Source organism: Barbatula barbatula, assembly GCF_947034865.1.
Source record: "Barbatula barbatula genome assembly, chromosome: 12".
In the NCBI taxonomy this organism is placed as follows: Eukaryota; Metazoa; Chordata; class Actinopteri; order Cypriniformes; family Nemacheilidae; genus Barbatula; species Barbatula barbatula.
The window spans coordinates 9,836,147-9,858,129 of NC_136775.1; the positions used below are offsets into that span (position 1 = coordinate 9,836,147).

A 21,983-nucleotide genomic window follows, 5' to 3' on the forward strand; every position below is an offset into this window, starting at 1 on the left:
AAACGATGCCTCACTCTTCCCAAAAAGGAGGCATTGGTGCGCCATCTACTGTCCAATAGTGTTAATTGGCTTAAATTCGTTGGATTGTACATATATTTGTACTACATCTGTGCAAATGTCTTTTAAAACTATGTCTTTTGATAAAAACTTAATTTTAGGTTTAATTGGACGCACGCAACCTGCCCGAAGTTAACTTCCGGTCCATGTTTGGTTATAATATAACAATTTATTTTTATATTTCATTTCAAATTAATATTAATTTTATGTTATTGTATTGAATTAAATTAATAACTTGAGCTTACCCTTTAGTTCCTTTAAAGCCATTTTGACTCCAATCAAATAAACATCCCTCAAGTTAAAACTAAATACAATGGGTATAGTAAAGAATACATTTGATAAAAGCAAACACGTTAATCCAAAGCATCACATTGTTATATAATCTATACATTTTTATTTATCAGTATATGTGTTTCCTATATAAAATATGTGACTTATGTTGCCAGCTGAGCTCGAAGAACAATTAAGAATATGTTACTCTTCAAAACAACTCAATAAAGTTTTTTAATTCCATTTTATTTTTAGATCTGTGTAGACAAAGAAGACGGGGTAGTAGACATCACAATAGGCTACATCATTCATAGACTAAAACACTGATGATTTCCACCCAGAGCACAAAAAAATGGCAAGATCGGCTGCCATATGTTTAGTTTAGTAATGTCTTAGGGATTTTAAAGCAGTTGTTATACTATGAGTCCACATATAGGCATCTTGTTTGCCCTGTTGAGGTAAACTTCCAAATTAAACCAGAAAAAATATGTTTGTTTTGTCATTTCCATGTTCAGAATTTACTATATTTAAAGCAGCAGCCTCAAAAGACATGAATTTCCATCAGATGAAATAAACAGTCCTTCTGCATCCAACATATCAAGTTATGCATTAAGAGCAAAAAATGACTAAATATAGCCGTTCCCCTATTTATTAACAATTATGTCAGTCCGACAAATAAGTATTTTAACATTATATACAAAACAACCTGAACCTCAGGTTTAAACATTTTGGAGCCAGTGTACACACAAAGAAAAAAAAAGTCCCAATATTGCACATATCATTTATACTCACCCCTCCCCTTCCCCCTGTATCTTTGTATTTAATCAAGCAATTCTGTACAAGCTTCAATATGTCATCAGTACAGTCATTGGCTAAAAGCGTGTAGAAATGTGACAAAATGGAGTGAAACTATATTAGGGGCCGATAATCTTACACAAGCATGGCAAAGGTTAAAAGATTTGGTGAGACCTATAATAATTTAAGTCACAGCCATAGACCAAAGAAGTCTTTTTAAGGGTCATATCGTATCTTTAAAATTCACGTGTCTGGCATTACCAACTAGTCGATCAGTTCTGTACGTACTACACAAATTGAATGTAGAATGTGGTTGTCGTTCCCATAAATAACCAAACTTTGTGATTACAGAATAAAAGTGTGTACGTGGTCAATGTGAAGTCTAAAACAATTCAGATATTGCGAGCTGATAATTGTCTGAGATCATGTGATCTTGAGTTCTATTGATGATATTACATGTTATTTTGTCAGAAATCATCATTGTGTTTTGCCACCTCCTTGTCACTTAGGAAATCAATGGGGTTGGCAGACCATAAATTGCATTCATTAAATTTTTATGACCTTTAGATTGGGATTGCATAAATCAGCCTCTTGTCTTGTACTGCTGACATGTAGCTCTTTAGTTCCTGGGATTTTGCAACTCTATCGGAGTTAAAAGTTCAGAGTTCTAGCTCTTTCTCCATTTAAATAAAGCTTTAGGATTGTTTTCGAGTGGTACTGTGGCCCAGCTCACAGATTGCAGTCCAGTGTGGGAGCTGTAGTTCATTCAGAGGCTTGGATCCGTAGTCTTCTACAAAGATGCCAAAAAATGCTCACAGCCATAACACAACTCCATCATCTTCATGGTAATTCACCCCATGGTTTGTTTAACTTCATTTGTCAGGTCTTCTGTCATGCCTCTGTAGATTTCTCAGCAGTCAGCTGTTCCTGGTCTGAGATGTCATCATTTTTGGGCGGCCGCGCCCGGTCAAAGAACCCGCACTGAAGGAGTAAAGAAAAAAGGAAAAACAAAGAACAGAAGAGAATGAGAATATGATCCCTGTGAAAACAGTCATTATTTCCGTTGTTTTGTCTGTCCACGCACTTGCACAAATGTGCTGTGAAAGACGTAAGACACTGGCCCATTTAAGACCACAGATTTCCTTAGTGGAGATCAACGAGTCAACATGTAAACCAAACAATTTCTGGATATGGATACTGTTGTATGAGTTTGAACATTTTGTGAAAATGAACACATTTGAGAATTTGTTAGACTTTGGTACAGTATGTAATTTTAGTTAACATCGTCAATGCATTTGCTTAGTGGCTCTGTATTCTCTGTAAGAAATACAGAATCTTTAATATTTCATATTCTACTTTTAATTACACACATTGCATTTCTTTGTTTTACTTCCACTTTAAAACTTAGTTGATTTCGAGGATTCTAGATTTTCAATCAGATCCCAGACCTTTGAACCAAAATAAATGCATAAAGGCCCAGTTTCACAGACAAGGCTTAAAGCTAAATTAAAATGAATGACTTAAATGAATGTTTGACCCGTCTAAACTGAATATAGCTTGCCCTTAAATATCTAAGGAATAATTGACGACGGGCCGTTCAATTATTTGAAACTTTCGAATAATGGAACGGACCAGAGTCAATTATTCCGCTTATACCACGGTTACCACACCACATGACCACATTTAATTTCAATGTTTGTCAAGATGTCGTCTTTCAAATGCTGTTGATGGTAGGCCTACTTACATGAGCATCTAATTTCCTTTAGATCGAACTGACTTGGAAGCTTGAGCCACAAATGTAATAATGCCTCAACTCAACGCCGATTGGTCTGTTTGAACCCCTCCCTCAGGTCAAAAAACTCAGCGATAGCATCATGTTTACTCAAACGCATTTCCGAATGAAATATCTAAATAAATGATTTGTTCTTCTGTATTTAACATCTCACGCTGCTACAAAAGTGACCGTTTACTAGTGCCACTGCTAATGCTTCGCAAACGAGCCGATTCTTCGAGCCAATTGCCTGTCGACGCGGACAACGACGCAGAAGTGTAATGAAAACCGACACGTAGCCTACGGCCTACGGCACACCTGCATGTTTGCGGTAATGTAACAAAGGCCAGTGATAATAAATTATATATTCCTCGTATAGTTCAGCAGTAAAAAATCACGCAAACGTTTGAAAGAGTAGGTCTATCAACATTTATTTGTTATCAGCATCATGAAGAGGAAAACGCTATCAGTGTTTATTAAAGATTCATTGTTTTTCTATTTAGTTTTATTATTTATTAGATTTCAGTATGTGTAGGCCTATTTCTTGTTTTTTAAATACTTTGTTTATTGAAATGAAACTGCACACGTTTCCATTAACAGTAAAGTTTGACATTGTACGTCAGATCAAGAGCAGGGTCCTTGTGTGCGGTGATGGCCTAGGCTACACTATAACATTTCTGTTATGTAAATATGGCGATGTGATATGGAACTGTAATGTGGTCAGCAGACCTGGAACCCCCTCATAGGTGTGCATTTTACTGAAAGTTATTGCATACCCATAAAACTTTGTCAACCAATCAGATTGAAGCATTCAACAGCCCCGTGGTATAACTTAAAATATATCAGTGCCATTGTTTTGTCTCAAGATGCACAACAGTAATGTATTCTAATAATGCATATTTATAAAAGAGACATTAATATCTTAATTCAACTAAGGCATAGTCCTGGCTTAAACTAAACCTTGTCTGTGAAACCGGGCCTTTAACCTCAAATCTGATGTACATAATTTGTCCACTGCCATAAGGGGGAGCTGTTATATTATCTTAATGCATTGGTTCTCAACCATTTTTACTCCAAAGCTCCCCGTCGTCCACAATAGAGCTTGGAATTACTAGAAATTAGTATTTTGGTATTAAAAATAAATGACTATTAGTTTGCTTAGCTTATGTTTAGGCTTCTATTTCATTATATTGTATATGTTTTATTTTAAATAATTTATTTTAAGTAATCTTGAGGTCCCCTTGAAATTTTGCGGGATGCTCCCTATTGCGCCCTGGCCCCTGATTGAAAAACACTGTCTCAATGTGTATGACACTCTCTTTAAAACATACTGTTGAATTTTAACCTCGAACCACAGGTTATTTAAAATCTTGTATAACATCTGATTGACTTTCTCTTTCTGTGCACACATAGAAATTTTGTAATGTTCTGTGTTTTTATGCATGATAGCCAAGCAGGGCAGATGCCCTCCACGAGGACCCTATCAGGAGCCTGAGAACAGCCCTGTAGACAAAACACTGATAACATCGAAAACCGCCTCATTAATGTCCAACAGCAACAGCCTGTTCCTCCCTCCTCTCTCTCTCTGCTATCTCTTAATCTGATTAGCCACTTTTTTCCATCAAATTCTCACAACTTTTCTTAAACCTCTTGACTTCGCTTCCTCCAACGTCCGATTCCACTTCCTTCTCCTGACCAACTCTTTCCCTTTATCTTGAACAGCCATCTACACCCCCCCCCCCCACGTCAACCCCCTGTAGTTCCTGTGTTTTTGCTATTTCACTGAAGCAGAGACGTAGATATGGAGAGCTATTTTGCTTCTCTTGAGGAATTGCTAACGTGAACACATGCATAAACACATGTTGAGGCCATACATTTTTTCGTTGGTACAGATGAGCTCGATGCCTGGAGTGTTTGTTTACACAGGGTGAATAAAAGTAAAAATGCAAGCTGCATGTGAGACATGATTACTGTGTTCATGTGGGGAGCTGATGGGGTCAGTGTGTGTGTGTGTTAGGTCCACCTACCTTCCACATCGCTAAGCTAAGCACAGCCAGCACCAGCAGTCCCAGTAATATAGCCAGAATGATCACCCACAAGGGAATGGCAAAGGAAACATCAGGAATCGCCCACACCACAAATGTTCCGATCTTAAAACGCACACAAACGAAAATATCATGAATATTTGATAAACGCTGATGAGAATTTTATATTAACACACTTAAATCCGTTTGACAGCTTCCCTATTATCTCTTGTTTATCATTTAATTTCCTTTCTTCTGTGACTGTTCACTATATAAAGAAGACATTCTGTTATGCCGATTAAAGTGATAGTTCACCTGAAAAATTCTGTCATCATTTATTCACCTTGTCATTTCAAACCTGTATGACTGTCTTTCTCCTGCAGAATACGAAAGGCGATATTTAAAAGAATTGCTGTAACCGAAGAGCGGCAGTACCCATTGACTTCCATTGTTTTTGTGTCCATACAATAGAAGTCAATGGGTACCCCAGATGTTCGCTTACCAACATTCTTAAAAATATCTTCTTTTATGTTCTGTGGAAGAAAGAAAGTCATACAGGTTTGAAATGGCAAGAGAGCGAGCAGTAAACGAGTAGTTCTGGGTGAACTATGACTTTAAACCCAGCTAGAAAGAGTTAATATTATTCTTACACGGAAACAACTGTTGGAGTCATGGCCTAGCAGTACTGATACGTTGATCCTAAAAAAGATGGTTTTAATCTCACTTGCAACATTTCCTGTCTCTTCATTTCCCGTCCTCTTAAACGAGAATTTACCCTTTGCTTCAAATTCCCACAAACCTGCCTTACCTTCCTTATTGAAGCTAAACATACTGATCTCAGCAGTGTTTATTAAAGCTTAACCCCAGTCATAATTCTTCCTGTATTTTCTCACTCTAATCCACATGTTCTCTTTGCATTTTTTTTGCAACTTTCTGCAATTTCAACATACACACGCATGCAGACACACACACGCATGTCTGGTTTATTATCTCCGGGGGGACATTCCATTGGCGCAATTATTTTGATACTGTACAAACTGTATATTTGATCCCCTACCACTAACCCAACACCTTAACCTATAGATCATAGAAAACCTTGAGCATTTTCAAAAAATATTGTTCTGTACGATTTACAAGCTTTTGCAACACGAGTCCCCATGAGCTGGTGTAGGTCCCCACCGGGATATAAAAACAAGGCTACATCCACACACGACTACTCACTGATTTGCTCTGCTGTGGAAGTGTATTCACTTTGATCCGGTAAGGCATGGCTGTCACTTGGTAAGACACGGTGGAGTTCAGCGTGTAGTGGTCATTCTGCCTCTGTGAGAGGAAAACGTTGGATTAGTGTAAATTCAACACACATGGAAACATCCCTGAGAGCTGAGGATGGAGGCCGGCAGATTAATATTAACAGAACGCACATGCTGTAGTCTGAGAGTACGCTGGCTTGTAATGGTTTCAGCATGAATGGGGTTTACAGAGGAGCAGTGGTCAAAGAGCGACAAAACACTTCCTTTAAACTAGGATCATAGAGTAACAGACAGACACGTACGGAGCACTACTGTCCCTCAGACACGTGTGTATGTGCTCTCGTGCGTGTGTCTGGTTTCTCTGGATTTTTCTCTGGAGATAAGATGAAAGGCATTTTATTTATGGTGTCATGTGACTTAGGTGTCTGAGGTGAGTGACTCAAGGATGATGTCAACTGTTTGGACACCACCCGAACATCTGAGCGCGAGGGTCTGTTGTGTTCAGAGTGGAAAGGGTGGCCGTGAACTTTAATTTGAGAGAAGGGAACACTTGCAAATCTTTTTTGTGAGTATATAAATGTCACTTAACAAGAGGCTTTGATCACACAGTGATTTAAGAAGTGAAAATCACCTCGGCATGAAGCTGGACTTTACAGAGACACCATCACGAGAACATCTAAAAACACTGGGACAGTTTACATAGCCAATGTTTATGGGATAGTTTCATCGCTACAACCTGTTCCGTGATACCGCTGTTCAAAGAGAAAGTTTACCCCAAAATAACAATTCTGTCATTATTTATTCACCCTTATATCATTAAAAACCTTTCTTTACTAAAGCAGAAAAGATGGTATTCTGAGAAATCTCCCAGTTTTGTGTCTACGCAATGGAAGTCAATCGGGGTCGGTGTTGTTGGGTTACCAACATTCTTCAAAATATCTTCTTTTGTATTCTGCAGAAGAATGAAACTCAGGTTCCAATTGCCTTAAGGGTGTGTAAAGAGGTCAAGTTCTGAACCATAAGTTAGATTGGCACAGCATGGAAAATCACATCCAAGATGGTCTTCTCAGCAAGGAACCGATATGTAAACACACATACGTTCCCTCTTTGTGACGGAATGAATGCGGCAAGACAAATACCTGCAAGAACGTGTGAGCCCAGAGTCGAGACCGGAATTTAATCACTGCACTTTGCCCTCGATCCAAGCGATCCACAATGCACTCCACCATCAGGCAAACTATATTAGAGCAGTCCTGCACACAAACACACATACAAATGAATGATCTCATCGTCCACATTCTCTTTAGAAATGTGATCTTATTTCTGTCATAGCTGTGGTTATATGGTTGTTGTCAAGGTCCAGAAAACATGAGTTAAATTGGTCCATCCGGTCATAGTCTATGAGATGTCTAATATAACCATGATGTCTATGAGGAGGCCTGAATATCTCTTGAATGTCACCTAAAATGTCTTTATTTGTGTTCAGAAGATGCTGGGAGGTCTTGAAACATGTTGAGCATCATGTGGATGATTAAAATCTGTACGATCTAAGATGAACTTTTCCTTTAACTTTGGGCCAGGCACGTGCATGGGATGAAACCGTCTATACGCAGAAAACAAAAAGATCAGATTTTAAACAACTGATCCTGTTTTTTAAAAGTTGGTTGTCAGGGATGTTTTTTATTGCTTAAATGTACAATAACAGTGAATAAAATGATCATGTTTAAAAGTATATATGCAGCTGATTCATCAATGAGATGACCTCTGACCTGTACCCTGTCTTATCTTTTTCTGAGGTCTGATGGACTATGATTATCAATACCAGCTGCTTTGCGCGCACACACACACACACACACACACACACACACACACACACTATAATCCCCTGAAGAGACGCTTCAAGAGAGACAATAAGCATAATATGAATAACCTGTTGTGAGATTTACAGGTTAACTCACCCTTTGAGGTCAAAATAGGTCTTCAAAACATGTCAAGATCAACATAGGAGTCTATCTGTCACATCTATAAGACTGTTCCCACAGGGCACGTAGACATGCCGTTAAAGGGATTTGTGTGTTATCATGGGTGTCTATGAGCGAGTGTGTAATGTGTGTATATGTACCAGGATCTTGCTTTTGTAGCTCTGGGATGGAGAAACAGATCGTCTGTGGCGTGTCGGGCCACTGCTGTTCCTTAGAAATCCCAGCAATTCTGGAGTGTCCTGCAGAGTGGAGGTCTATGTGTGCAAACAAGAGAGAGACAAAGCAGTACATTTAAATTAATACTCAAATAAGAGTGAGTGAGAGAGAGAGAGAGACACAGAGATGAAGAGAATTAAAGAGAGAGTTGTGAGCCAAAGCTGTGATATAGCATAACTCTCATCTCTGAGGTTCACAGGAAAAGAGCTCTAATATCAGTCCAGGTGGTTAAAATTCTGAACTCAGCATGAGCGCAGATCAGTTACAAGGCACAGAGATTTTACGCAGGGGTTGTGACGCTTTGTAATGACAGCGCATGAAATCTGAAGAACTTTAATAAAGTCCAGTTAAAAGAACAGATGGGTCACAATAACTTCATCTCTCTCTTTGTTCAAAAACAAGAGTTTTATTTGAGGCCCATTAGTAAAAGTTCACAGAAACACGAGATTCATGACAATGAGAGACACGGAGAAAGAGAGAGGTCTGGAGAGAGATGTAGCAACCGGAGAAAAATAAATACAAGTTATTAGCTTTGTGTGTGTATAAGAAAATATCTTAAAAGGAAAAAGACAATATCTTCAGCTGAGTTTATTCGAAAATCATTCACTAACCTGTCGTTCCAAACCCTTCCTTACTTCCAAAGACTATGAAATGTTTTTCATACAATAAATGTGAACGAGGTCTGGGGCAGTCTGATCTGTTCATGAAACAGACTGACTGATAATCCAAAAGAGAAAGCTTATTGGTATATAACCAAATTTTCCTCACACAAAGCTATTGTACAGATCTGGGGTCATTTGTAAAATAGTTCGTAGCATCCTTACTAAAAGTGTACGTGCACCCGAAAGCCAAAAATAGTGCACGCCAAAAAATATTCAGACTTATAAAACCTACATTTATGCATTCAGCACCTGTAAGCAATATCCACTTTATAAACCACATTTCACCTTGCAAGTGTGCATACGCGAATTATCCTCAAACCCCGCCCTGTACACACCTTTTTTCCCATTAATAGTCAATGCAAAGTCCCTTATGAATGCTGATTCATATATTAATACGCCTGGCATCCAAACCGTTTGTTTAACCTGACGTCGCTCACCATAATGGACATATACCGTTTCTGGGTCCAACCACTATCAGATGCCATAGGAAAATAAAAAAAATGTATGTAAAACTACCAAACTTTCCCCTCCTTTTTTCTCCGTAACGAATCTCAAATGGCCACACACGAGATTCAATGCGATTTACAAATGAATAATTGTTATAATTAGTATTAAATATTAATTTAGACTGATCATTAACACTTCATTAAAATCACATCATTAATATATTTTGTTATTTATTTGCACTGTGTAGCACATCACTCAATACAAGCGCAAATAACTCTGCAGATTTAATCTTCGAGATAATGTGGAACGTTAACGGATATGAGGTGAAATTAAGTGTGTGTGAGGCATTGATGCTTATAATAGTTTTTATCACATTACCTTCCTGCAATCTAACTTGAGTTCACTAACTTACCATTTGTGTCACCCCTTGTCTGCAGAATGTGAGTACACATTGGTCAGAGTTTACTAACAGGTGTGCACACTCTCCTGTCAAGTTTGCTTTTAATAGATCACAACCTTTGCGTGGAAAGTGGCGCGGAAAAAAGGAATTTCCAAAGAATACCAGGGTCACTGTTATCAACAGTAAGGACTGGTTCAGGGGTTTCATTTATAAAAATTGCGTACGCACAAAACGAGACTGGAAACGTGCGTACCAATGTTTATAAATGAGACCCCTGAACCAGTCCTTACTGTTGATAACAGTGACCCTGGTATTCTTTTGAAATTCCCTTTTTTGTGTACCACAACAAAACGAAAGTCATATTGGTTTGGAACAACGTGAGGGTGAATAAATGATGGCTTTTTCCAGCTGTGTGTAATTTGGAGACTGAGGGGTCACAGAGAGCAGCTAAGATCACATCTGCATTTAGAAAGATCTTGGCTGTCTTTAGGAATGAGACCCTCGGGGAGAAAGAGAGAAAAATTTGGATAAAGAGATAGAATGTGTTTGTATGTGCTACCTCTAGCTCTAGCGGGTTGAGGGAGCCATTGACGTTACATTGAACAGGTCCGTCTGTAATGATCTGAAGGGCATAGAGGAGATGTTCCTTACGGTACCGACTGGGCCAACCCACCTTCAACACAGTCCTACTTATTGAACTTGGACCTTTATTATGTAACTGGAACAGAGGAGAGAAATACAGAAAATATAGGTTGGATATATAATTTACTGTATTATTTGCATAAAATTCTGTATTTGTAATACTGTATATTGTAAAACAACTGTATTTGTAATACTATAAAAATACAAATGGCTCCACATTAAAGCGGTTCAGTCAATGTAACTATTCTAAAATAAAATGATGGTATGTTTAACAAAAATTGTAATAGATTCTCTCATTCCACCAATAAATTATTTGACTTATTATATTAGTAATGCATTACTTTTAAATACAAGCAAAATATTTTTACCAAAATGTTATTGTGTTACTAATGTTACTATAGTAAAACTACATTTACTAAATGCTGTTGTTGATGCCAAACGCAATTTACATGGTTCATCAGTTTTTGTATTCAATATGGAAGAATTTCCATAAATTGCTGAACATTAATACATTGAATCAGACACTCTGGGCTAAAATTAGCATTAGGTGAACACGGCAGAGCGAGAGCTGCTCCTAACAGGAACCATCTGTACAGCGTCTGGCCAACATTATAGCCAATTAAAAAATGAATAGCCGCAGGACAAATGTTGTTCAGTGAGGCCCTCTCACAGCAAAAGAGGTCAATAGACTTCACAAAAACAAACATCATTATAAATAGGAATATGGTTTGCTGATATTGTTGTCCGTTTTTATTTTCTTAAAATGATTTAAGCAGTACTTTATACTATGTTTGTCTGTTTATTCATTACCTCATATATGTGTTGGACCTGAGGGCCAACATCATCCTCTCTCACAGGTTTCTCTTTGGGTTCCCATCTAGGGAAAGGCAGAACAACCTGAGCTGGGTGAGACACACTGAGAGAGAGAGAGAGAGAGAGAGAGAGAGAGAGAGAGAGAGAGAGAGAGAGAGATGATTTTCATTATACTTTGTACAGTTGTGATGCGCACAGATGCCCAGTTATATTGATGCTGACTAATATACTTTTTAACGTAAAATAATTGAATCAAATAAGTTATTTTCATCCCTTTGAAACGGAAAGAAACAGAGAGAGATGCTCACCCTCTGATCTCCACCTCTGCTCTCGCTGCAATGCTTAAAGTCAAATTCACCCGAGCACTTTTAGAATTATCCCTATTAGAGCTGTAGAGAATAAAACATAATATAAATGAAAGTAGAAGAAACATTTAAAGAGATATTTACAGTCATTGTCAGTGTTTCTGAATTATATGTCTGAAATACAGCTCTTAATAGACACAGAGGTTTTGCTCTCATGAAGAGGACACGACAGAATCATTTTATTCAAAAGAAACTTAATGACTTCACAAATGGCCTTTTTAAAAGTCACTAAAGTGTACACTTTATAGGTCACTATAAGGAAGTAATTTAGGCATTTATGATCATTTAATTCAAAGTGTCAAATCTTTGTGATTTATTTAGAAATCTGAAGTAATTTAGGACAATTTAAGATCTTGTTAGGGATTTTAAAATCTTCAATTGCTCTCGCGCACCCAGCTGCAACAAATTAAAGACACAACTCGATACAAAAGTACTGCATTGCATCCTAACAATAATCTTTAAAGATAGAAACAAAATGTTTGATGCTGTATTATCAAAATGAGATTATTCAAAAGAAATGCATACACACATGACTGTATGAGAAAGTAATGCCATGCACCCTTCAAAATATTGATGAGAAAATCAAAGCGATGTTGACTTTCAAGTTAAATTTGTAAATAGTTTAGATTCGACTGTTGAACAATTCCATGTGTGATCTTGGGGCGGTGTCTGTGTTCTTTGACAGTCAATTGAGGGTGTGTGGAAGAGCAGATGAACATTGAACAATACTCTCTTCAGCTAAGTGTCTCCCTTTCCCAGAGTTCCACAAGTCAACTGTCTCGACGGTCATTGTGCATGGAAACCACATAAACCCTACAGCCACATATACATATATAAAATGAAGCGACCATTTCAAAATTATATTCAGTTTCTCTGAATTTACTATTTATCTCTCAAAAAAAATATTACTGCCAAATTTTAAAAAAGTATTGTTTATTTGCATTTTCTTTGTAGAAATGGAAAGTGGAGAAAAACAATCATTTATTTTTTGCGACCTCAAATAGTACAAAGAATATTCATCTTCACTTTTAAGCAATACAACAGTAATATTTATATGTATTTAAAAAAGTTTAAATATTACTTTTCTATGTGATATCCTTTTTTTATCACAGTTTTAATGTATCTTGTCATGCAGTCAGTCTTTCACATTGCTGTTGGATGACTTCATGTCATTTTTGAGGTTTGAGTTTATTGAAATTAGATTTACACTGGGCTGGAATGGCCAGGGATACATTATTTAATACATTTCTATTTTTATTAATATTAAAATAAAAAACTCTGACTTTACGAATAATAACAATGAATAACCAGGGCTTACAAAGCTATTGATTTACTATATGCTATAAAACTCACTGTGTGGAGAAACATGGCAAAATCTTTGAATTCATATACGATCCTGTTTCACCCATTCAGGACCCAGATCCTTTTAAAATACTAAATCATGAATAGAAAAAATATGACATTTTCATTCCATATATGCATTATAAGGGAATCTAAACCCAAGTCATGTATGACTAACTGAATTGAATTTTGATAATTTTTTAAATCATGCACTCCAGGCACGAACAGTATTTCAGAATTTCTTATTGTACGACCACCCTTTGTTTTTAATGATAGCATACAGTAATCTATTCTTATTTTTATAGCATAATTTGAAGAAAAAAAACAGGCACACAGATGAAACGTTAAAGGAGACAAAAGACAAAACATCTCTCATGCTGCCCGGCACCTGGAATCTCTCTCTATCTTATGCCTTCTAGGTCTCTTATTCGTATGCTGTCTCAAGGTGAAAAATCAAAGTGGGCAGAGCAACATGTGGCTAACATTAGTCACCAGAAAATTTTTCTATTCTCAGGGGATGTCTATCACACACACAAACACACACACGCACGCACACACACACGGTAAAAAAAGACACATTAAAAAGACATTGATACACACAGACACACAAGTATGAACCTACTTATGATCAAGACACATGAACATGTAAAGACAAACGGATCCACACACATGTTTGACCTAACCTTGCTCTGAGTTCTGGTGAAAACTGACTTTAGGGTTCAGTGATTAAACCCTAAGGGAAATATCCCCTCCTCCTTCAAACCCCATACTGCCCCTGAGGGCAGCCCGCAGTCTTAACACCCCAACACCCCAAAACTAACTTATGTTCTCATAAAAAATCTCTTCCTGTGTGGGTGTGTCAGACATCACAGTGAGAAGTGTTATTTTAACAAATACAATTTGCCCCGTCCTTAACAGGACATGGCCAAGGACATAACCATGTTCTGTTAAGGACAAGGGGGAAGTGAAAAATAAATGGAGAAGTAGCAGTTTAAATGTTAAAGATATCCTGCATATAGAAAGTTATCAAAGTACTACTTAACATTTTTCCAATAAACACATAATTTAGGCACAGAAAAACAAAACAAGAGATGACAAAAAAAAGACATTAAAATCTTAATGAATTGACTTGAATTGAGTGCAGATTTTCTTCCCATTATAAAATGGGGGATGGTACATTTCAAATTAAACATCCTTTCATTTTTCTTAAAGGCAGTAACATTCAGCTTACATCAGAGCCACAGACAACATTTGTTACTTATTATTGCTAGACAGAAGTAGGTGGCATTGAGGGAGGGATGTTCCCATTCCTCATTTTATAACACCAAAAGAGCGAGTGCAGTGTGAGTCATCAATATGTGTTCTGTGTTCCTGGAACTTAAAAAACATCCATTTTAAATTCAAGGGGTTATGGGCTTCTTTAAGTATCCTATCAATTTACGGTGACCGATCCCAGGTCATCTTATCAGCCCTACTCATCAGCTTCCTGTTCTAAAGTCTCCATAAAAACCAACATTTGGCACACATGCTTAAAAAAAGACTTCCCAAAACATACATCAAAGTGACGGAAAGCAATTATGATGTTTACACACACAAAACAAAACATCCTTACCCAACGCTCTTGTAGAGTATGTTGCCTAAGCTCAAATAATAACGCATGATGCAAACAGGGTCAATTTTTGGGGACTCAGGGAACACTAATAATAAAGCTTGGATGTACTTTGATTTAATCAATAATACTTAAATGTAAATATAGTGCTACTACTACTACTATACTCCTATGGTTGCTTTAATTGTGACATGTTGTAAAACGAACAGTGAAATTGACTGTACCTGTGTATCTGTAGCTCGAAGCCAATGGTTGGGGGGGCATCCTCTAGCCTTTGCACAGAAAACCGTAAACCAACCGACAACTAAAGCCAGAGAGAGAGAGAGGGAGAGAGAATAAAGCAAAACATGAACACTTCAAAAGAGGGACATCTGTAAGTGCTCAGTAAAACAGAATAGAGCCCCCCCCCCACTGTCTAATACAGGAAAAACCCACCACAATTAACACTGTGCCGTCCTACATGTTGGTTCTGATGATGATGAGGTGGTGTGTCTGGACATTCTCACCGCGTTTACACCCCCAACAAACAACATGCAAACCCAAACACACATACATTCCCGAAATTTTGTAGAAAGAATTCACGTGATTCGCTTCATGTAGTTCAATTGGTAAAGAATGGTGCTCGCAACTGCAAACATGGGTTTGTATCTGAGGTCATGATACAGCCTCAATGCACTTGTTTCGGGTACACACATCTGCCAAACGCGCTAATGTACACTAACGTCTAACAGCTTTCACAAGATCATACTTACGTAACGTATTTTCCAAATAATTGCTTCCTCAGATATGTTTTAAAGTCTGTCAGCAGTTACTTCAAAAAGCCATTTTCGGTTGTTTTTTCCTGCTCTGCTGAAACATTTCTGAACACTAGACCCTTCATTCGTAAACAAATAGTAAAATTTCACTAACCCCCCCCCTCTCTCTCTAACTGTGTCCATATGTTGTAGTTCATTAGTATGAGTCTGATAATGGCTGCTGGGACGGATAATGAAGGCCATTTCTTTAGCTAAAGGCTATGTGCTAACTCTGGAGCCCCATAAATGAGCTTCCCCAGGCGGGAAGCGTCTTTACTACAAAGCCCCCTCATAACAGATGGGTGAGAGTAACAAGCGCTGTTAAACTTTAAAGAGGGAACCAGCCACGGAGTCTCTTCTTGTGGTCGCACATCCTTTTTGCAACTCCAGAGTTGGTAAATCACAAACGTCCCATGCCGAAAATGAAGACCATATCTCCACAACTTCACGCATATGCTTGGAAATTACAAGGGTTCATATGTTTCTGTGGCAACACTAATGAGACAATCGGTCTCGATCGAAAGCTTAAAACGACCGTAGCGTATAACACGTGAAAACATTTTTTAATTGAATTTTTGAAGTTTATTTCACAGCACTGGAATGAAACGTAATACGCCTTTTCCATCTGAAAAACCACACCACAGACCCCATATGTGCATTCAGATAGATCACAGATCAGTTAAGCAATGCTGAACAGGGCGAGGTAAAGCCAAAAGGCATGACCAACATGTATATGAATAAAACAAAGATGATACTAACAAAGAACAATGCATGTCAAAGATGTTATTTACAGTGTCATCAGAGGGGTGAAAGATTCCCTGACTATCAGCCCACTCTATTAAAAAATGAGACAAATCTTGTGTAGAAGCTAAAGCCATTTACGGCATTTAGTTCTGATCAAATATCACCCTAATGTGACATTTGTTTAAACAGGTGGGAGTTAGTAAAACAATAACCTTATGTAATGTTTTCCATTATACAGAACATAAAACTCTCCTTTTCGCTAAATACTGCCGTGAGAGCAATAGAATGTCAGATTTGAATGAATTACGGCTCACAAATGAGTTTTACTCAGTAAAAACTTTTACACTAGTGAATTTATTGCATTATCATATGTAGAGAAGCTGAGATTCACATTAGAGAGCCCACAAGAAATGTGGGGACAGAGACATTTGGATAATACATTTGAATAATTATCAATACACTTGGTCCACACATCTTAAAGGGACAGTTCACCCGAAAATACTGTCTGCATTTACTCACCCTTGAGATGTACCAAATCTGTATAAATGTCTTTGTTCTGATGTACTCATATGAAGATATTTGGATGAATGCTTGTAACCAAACAATTCTTGGCCACCATTGACTGCCATTTGGAAAAAAATGCTTTTTAAATTTCTTTCTTCTGTTATACAGAAAATATATATTTTGAGGAATGTAGGAAAGCAAACAGTTCCCTTTTGACTGCCATTGTAATTTTTCCTATGGTAGTCAATAGTGGCGAAGAACTGTTTGGTTACAAACATTCTTCCAAATATCTTTCTCTGTGTTCATCAGAAACAAACAAAAAACTATACAGATTTTGATCAACTCTAGGGTGAGTAAATGATGATAGAATTAACATTTTTGGGTGAACTGTGCCTTAAATTGATCATTTTAAATATAAAGGCAACAAGTGGACAAGCAGTTTTAGTTCAGATTCTACTTAGTGGAGTGTCAGTGAAACAAAACAGGTGAGCCTCCGTCAGCTCTTTCTAACTTTCACATCAAGTGTATTTGACACATCCCGTTCATCTAGGTTCCGGAGGTTTGTTCTGGTTTACATGTAAAAATACGATTGAAGCTTTACAGATACTTCAGTTTTTTAGAGAGTTGCTAAGAGTGCTACTTTTCCCAAAGGAAGCAGAACGTTTTTGGAGCTGGGACTGACTGTCTGAGGCGGTGTGACTAACATGTTTTGTGAAGATAAGTCTAGTGGCGGTTTATTTCTGATGAAAAGGCTGAACCACATGGTTATGACTTGTTTTTAATGGGCTTTGAGAGAGAAGAATGAGCACGGAAAGTTCAGAAAAACTAAAGAGAAACAAGAAACGAGGGAAAAAAACATTTTGGTTTGAGCACAGGGCACATGCTGAATCCATGTGTGGCAGGATTGTTTTGTGATGAAAGTGATGATGGTGTGTGACTTTGTGTGTATATTATATTGTACTGTATGTTCCTTAATGTGCCTGTTGATGATGTGACCACGTGTATGTGTGAGGTAGGAGATCTGTGGCCTTGTGCCGTGTTTGCTGGTGCCATGATAATTTGGGCCATGTGGGTTTAACCCCGGAGGCTCCATGACAAAGCCTGTCACCATGACAACACCCCCTTCTTATCCCAAATCTGGAACACGTTAACAGGTCAGCCTCGTTCTGACAAAGCAAAACATCCATCTTTCTTCTTACGCTTTGTTCACACTGTTTACGTGAGCAGCGCGTAGGGAGGGCGCAGGCATCACGTGTCCATTGTCCTTCACACCAGCAGCGTATGCACCGTGCAGCACGCTGCCTGGGTACCACAGTACAACAATGCAATTTCGCATTACGTTATTTTAAATCCACCAATGAACTTCATCAAAGCGCTTTTTAGTAGATTATATAAATTGTTATATTTCATGCTCTTTTAGATCCACGTAGTACAAGTTATAAGTATAAAGCCATCGCGCTTTGAAGGATACCAAGTCAAAAGGGTTAACTCACCATAGAGAGTGACTGAACTGTGATGCAATTGCGATACATACGCAATATAAGCGTAACATTTAAGATATACTTGTATTATAAATTCTTTAAATGTACTGTTGTGATTTTGGCCCAAAGACTCTTGGCTGGCAAAAGTGTTTTTGAAAGTCATGGCGACTGTTGAAAACACATTAGACACCACTTACTTGCTTTAAAGGTAAAAGTATTACTTTTTCCTTTCAATCTATGTGGATTTTGATGTATCACTTTAATTGAGCATGAGCAGCGCAGCAAAAATAGACTTGACATCGAAATGATCGCTTACGGTGTGAACCCGGGGTTAGTTATCCTTCGTCCCTTCATCACTCTCTCACTTTTCTCATTCATTTCTCCAATTCTATTCCGTACTCTCCATTTCTCAGTCACCTTAAACCCCTCATATTTCACACTTAACTACATGACATCTCACATTTCTTTCATTGATGCTTTGTATAAAATTTGCCAACATTTGGATACACTAGTCATCACGTAAACATATTATTTTGAGAATAAAAGTGAAGTGTTTAATTTTTGTACTGCTGATGTCACTACAATAAATTGCCTTAAATTTTGAAAACCATATAGACCCTTTACAAATGCATGTCATTGGTTGATTCGTTGGTTGGTATTGTGTTTTGGGCTGGTCAGTTTAAATAGTGCCAGAATTTGCACTCTTTGAAAAATCTAAACAATGGCTTACTCATATTTCCAGTATATCTGCACAATAAACTGAACATTGTCTTTCTTTTGTCTTTCCTTCATGACTATTCGCCGTTCTTTATATTTCACATGGCTTTTCTCCTCTCTCATCCTATACTGACACTCACAATTTTGCCGCGAGCTCTGTTCCAAACCCACAATCAGGCTATAAAACAGACCAATTTGACATATAAAATTGATCAGACTGACAGTACTCAACTGACAGACTCCCTCTGAACATTTAGCCTATTCATCCATTGCAAATATTCAATAGCGATGTTCTGATTTATAGTTTATGAGTGAACATAATGTTTTGACCAGCTGTAATAAACGCAGTCATAAACCTGCGGCGCTCTCACTGAGTTGGCACTGCGCTAGCCAAAGCATTTAGCAGCTTATGCATCAAATTATAGACGAATTACACTTCAATTTGCTCTGTCTTTACAAGCACTTCTATCCAAACAAACAGAGGAGAGAAATAAACAGGCTAATAAAAACACAGGTGTGGGTGTCCATGTGTGGTTTAATATATGTTTAGAAAAATGCCTTGAAATTTGTCCATGTTGCAAAATTGTCCCCAAAGCCAAAACAACCGACAAGCCACTTTAGGAATGTCCAGTGAATTTACGCTATAAAATCTATCATTCTTATTCTTGAGTGTCTAAGTGATGAAGCGGGAAAGGCTCAATATGGATGTAATAGGAATCAAGACGTCAAACTACAGGAAAATAGAAACCACAGTAATGGAAATAGAGAGAGAGAGAAAGCGAGAGCTGTTTAAGAAGGATTTTTATATGATTTATCATTTACATCATTACATCATTCATTTATTATTATATCATTTTTCTATGACGGCTATATAAAAAATAGATATCCAAATATGACATGAACATTAGATCAAAATTGTTCAGCTATATTCTTGAGTGTCTAAGTGATAAAGTGGGAAGCCCTCAATATGGATGTAATAGGAATAAACTCCAGGAAATGAACATTAGATCTAAATATTTCAGCTATATTACGCAAGCCTACACACACTCATGAAAAAAAGAACATTCAGATCAGTGAGATCTGTAAATAATCACAGATTTTTTTTTGTGTGTGTGTGTGTCTGTGTTTGTAATGTCGGACAGGATATTAGGTTGGGAGTGTGTCAGAGTGTTTAAGGGTGTGCAAACAGGTCAAGAGTGTGTTTAAAAACTTTTTTAATTACACACCAAGCTATGTTATTGATAGTGGGGATGGCTGGTTGTCACGGTGACAAGTAAATATACAGAGAACATGTTTAAACTGAACTTCAAACTTTGGTCTAATGTGTGTTTACAGCCACCCACCACACACACACACACACACACACACATACATACGGTCACTCCATCATTCTGCAGTTTCTCTCTAGACACTCTTCATTTATAAGGCTTTCGATGAATAAATGTAACTAGGGATACATTACAGTATTTAGTTCCTGTAGCTCAACTTGTAAAGCATGATGCTTTCACTAAGGAACCTACAAGTGTGTGTGTGTGCTAAATGTCACATGAATGAACACATCTGTATAATAGCAACATTCCAGAGGACACACTGGGCCAGTAGGCAAGCAGAAACATCTGGATTAGTGAGGAGACACATACACATAAGCACACACTCACACATAAGGAGATAGAGTTTTCGTCCTCTGGATAGAAGATAAATGACAGCAATTTTCAGAGTTTTAATCATAACAATAACACTGTGATCTATAGATGCTGCACATGCTGAGAGATGCTATGAATCTATGTTCACTGTCAGTGCAAAGTGTTTATGAACATCTATATTTTGAGTTTGTGTGTGTGTGTTTTTGTGTGTGTGTGTGTGTGTGTGTGTGTGTGAAATATAACATTTTTAGTTTGTATGCGTTTGCATGCTCGTACATTATAGCCACTTATCTCTGTTTTCATTATTGGAATAATCTCTCTCTCGCTCCTGAACTTCCTGTTTTGTCACTAAGAAAGTTAAGAGATCTGTGCTAATATACAGCCTCCTAAAATCTAAATAAAAGTGACAGAGCTGCAGATGGTTTGCTGCAAAAAACAAACAGATGCTCTGTCTTACTTATTTCCCATCCTGTTCTGCATTGTTCTGTTATAGCTACTCATTTGCTTTTGTTGTCAAATAGGATGAATTCCAGCTCTCATGCTAAGTTGGGACCCTAAAAGTTTTTGCAACGTGTCGCCCAAACATTCAAATACAGTACGTGTCATGATTCTGCCTGCTCTTGTCTTGATTTTCTGGTCTAGGGGCAGAATCATGACAGACCCACGTGTTTTATGTGGAGAGGAACATATTATGGTCAATCAGGACATAATATGCGTTCTCTCCTGTCTCGTCATTTGGCCCTGCCCCTCTCGTTTCTAGTATAGCTCTCCTCCTGTGTCGCATTACCCACACCTGCCCATCGTTATCCCCTTTGTTAGTCTCCCTATATAATACCCTCTTGTCTATTGTCTTGGGCTCGTTGGTTGTACAATATCCCTTGCTTGTACTCCTTACTGTGTCCTTGAAGCCTTGTCAAGTCCAAGTCCAAGTCCAAGTCCAAGTCCAAGTCCAAGTCCAAGTCCAAGTCCAAGTCCAAGTCCAAGTCCAAGTCCAAGTCAAGTCAAGTCAAGTCAAGTCATCAGTTTATCATATTTGTTATTGTGTACTGTTTTGTTACTCCCTCGTGGGTTTTTGTTTTGTTCCTGTTTTATTATTTATTAAAGTCTCGTTAACCCCTTCATCTCCGCTGCCTTGCAATTGGGTTCTTCTACTACCACGTTCGTGACAGAACCAACGAGCCACTACAGAACCCAGCAGGCATCCATGGATGGTGCAACCTTTCCCCGATGGCCGTGCACCTCCGATCCTGAGTGGTGGAAGGATATGGTCTCCCAGTCCCATGCCGGAGGAGGCCCATTCCCTTCCCAGTGCCAGCGTCCCTTGCTGGACTACGCCCGGGACATTGAGGCCAGGAAGGCATCCCTTCCCGATGTGCTGGTCCGGGCATACTTGGTGGCTGGGATGGACGATCCTCCGCCTTTTCCGGAGCGGGAGGAGATGGTGTATCAACCG

The 21,983-nt window shown here is 38.1% G+C and overlaps 1 protein-coding gene across 1 annotated transcript in view; it reads right to left on the bottom strand.

Annotated features, from left to right (window-relative positions):
- Positions 1–542: 542 nt before the first annotated feature.
- itga8 (integrin, alpha 8) overlaps positions 543–21,983 on the bottom strand; it is a 55,511-nt gene continuing 34,070 nt past the window's right edge. The window contains exons 22-30 of the mRNA XM_079468751.1: positions 14,872–14,951; positions 11,641–11,721; positions 11,330–11,435; positions 10,437–10,595; positions 8,293–8,406; positions 7,310–7,423; positions 6,139–6,240; positions 4,921–5,043; positions 543–2,103 (exon numbers count right to left, since the gene is read on the bottom strand). Coding sequence (XP_079324877.1) covers positions 2,014–2,103; positions 4,921–5,043; positions 6,139–6,240; positions 7,310–7,423; positions 8,293–8,406; positions 10,437–10,595; positions 11,330–11,435; positions 11,641–11,721; positions 14,872–14,951 — 969 coding nt within the window. The 3' untranslated portion in view covers positions 543–2,013. The remainder of the gene's footprint in view (positions 2,104–4,920; positions 5,044–6,138; positions 6,241–7,309; positions 7,424–8,292; positions 8,407–10,436; positions 10,596–11,329; positions 11,436–11,640; positions 11,722–14,871; positions 14,952–21,983) is intronic.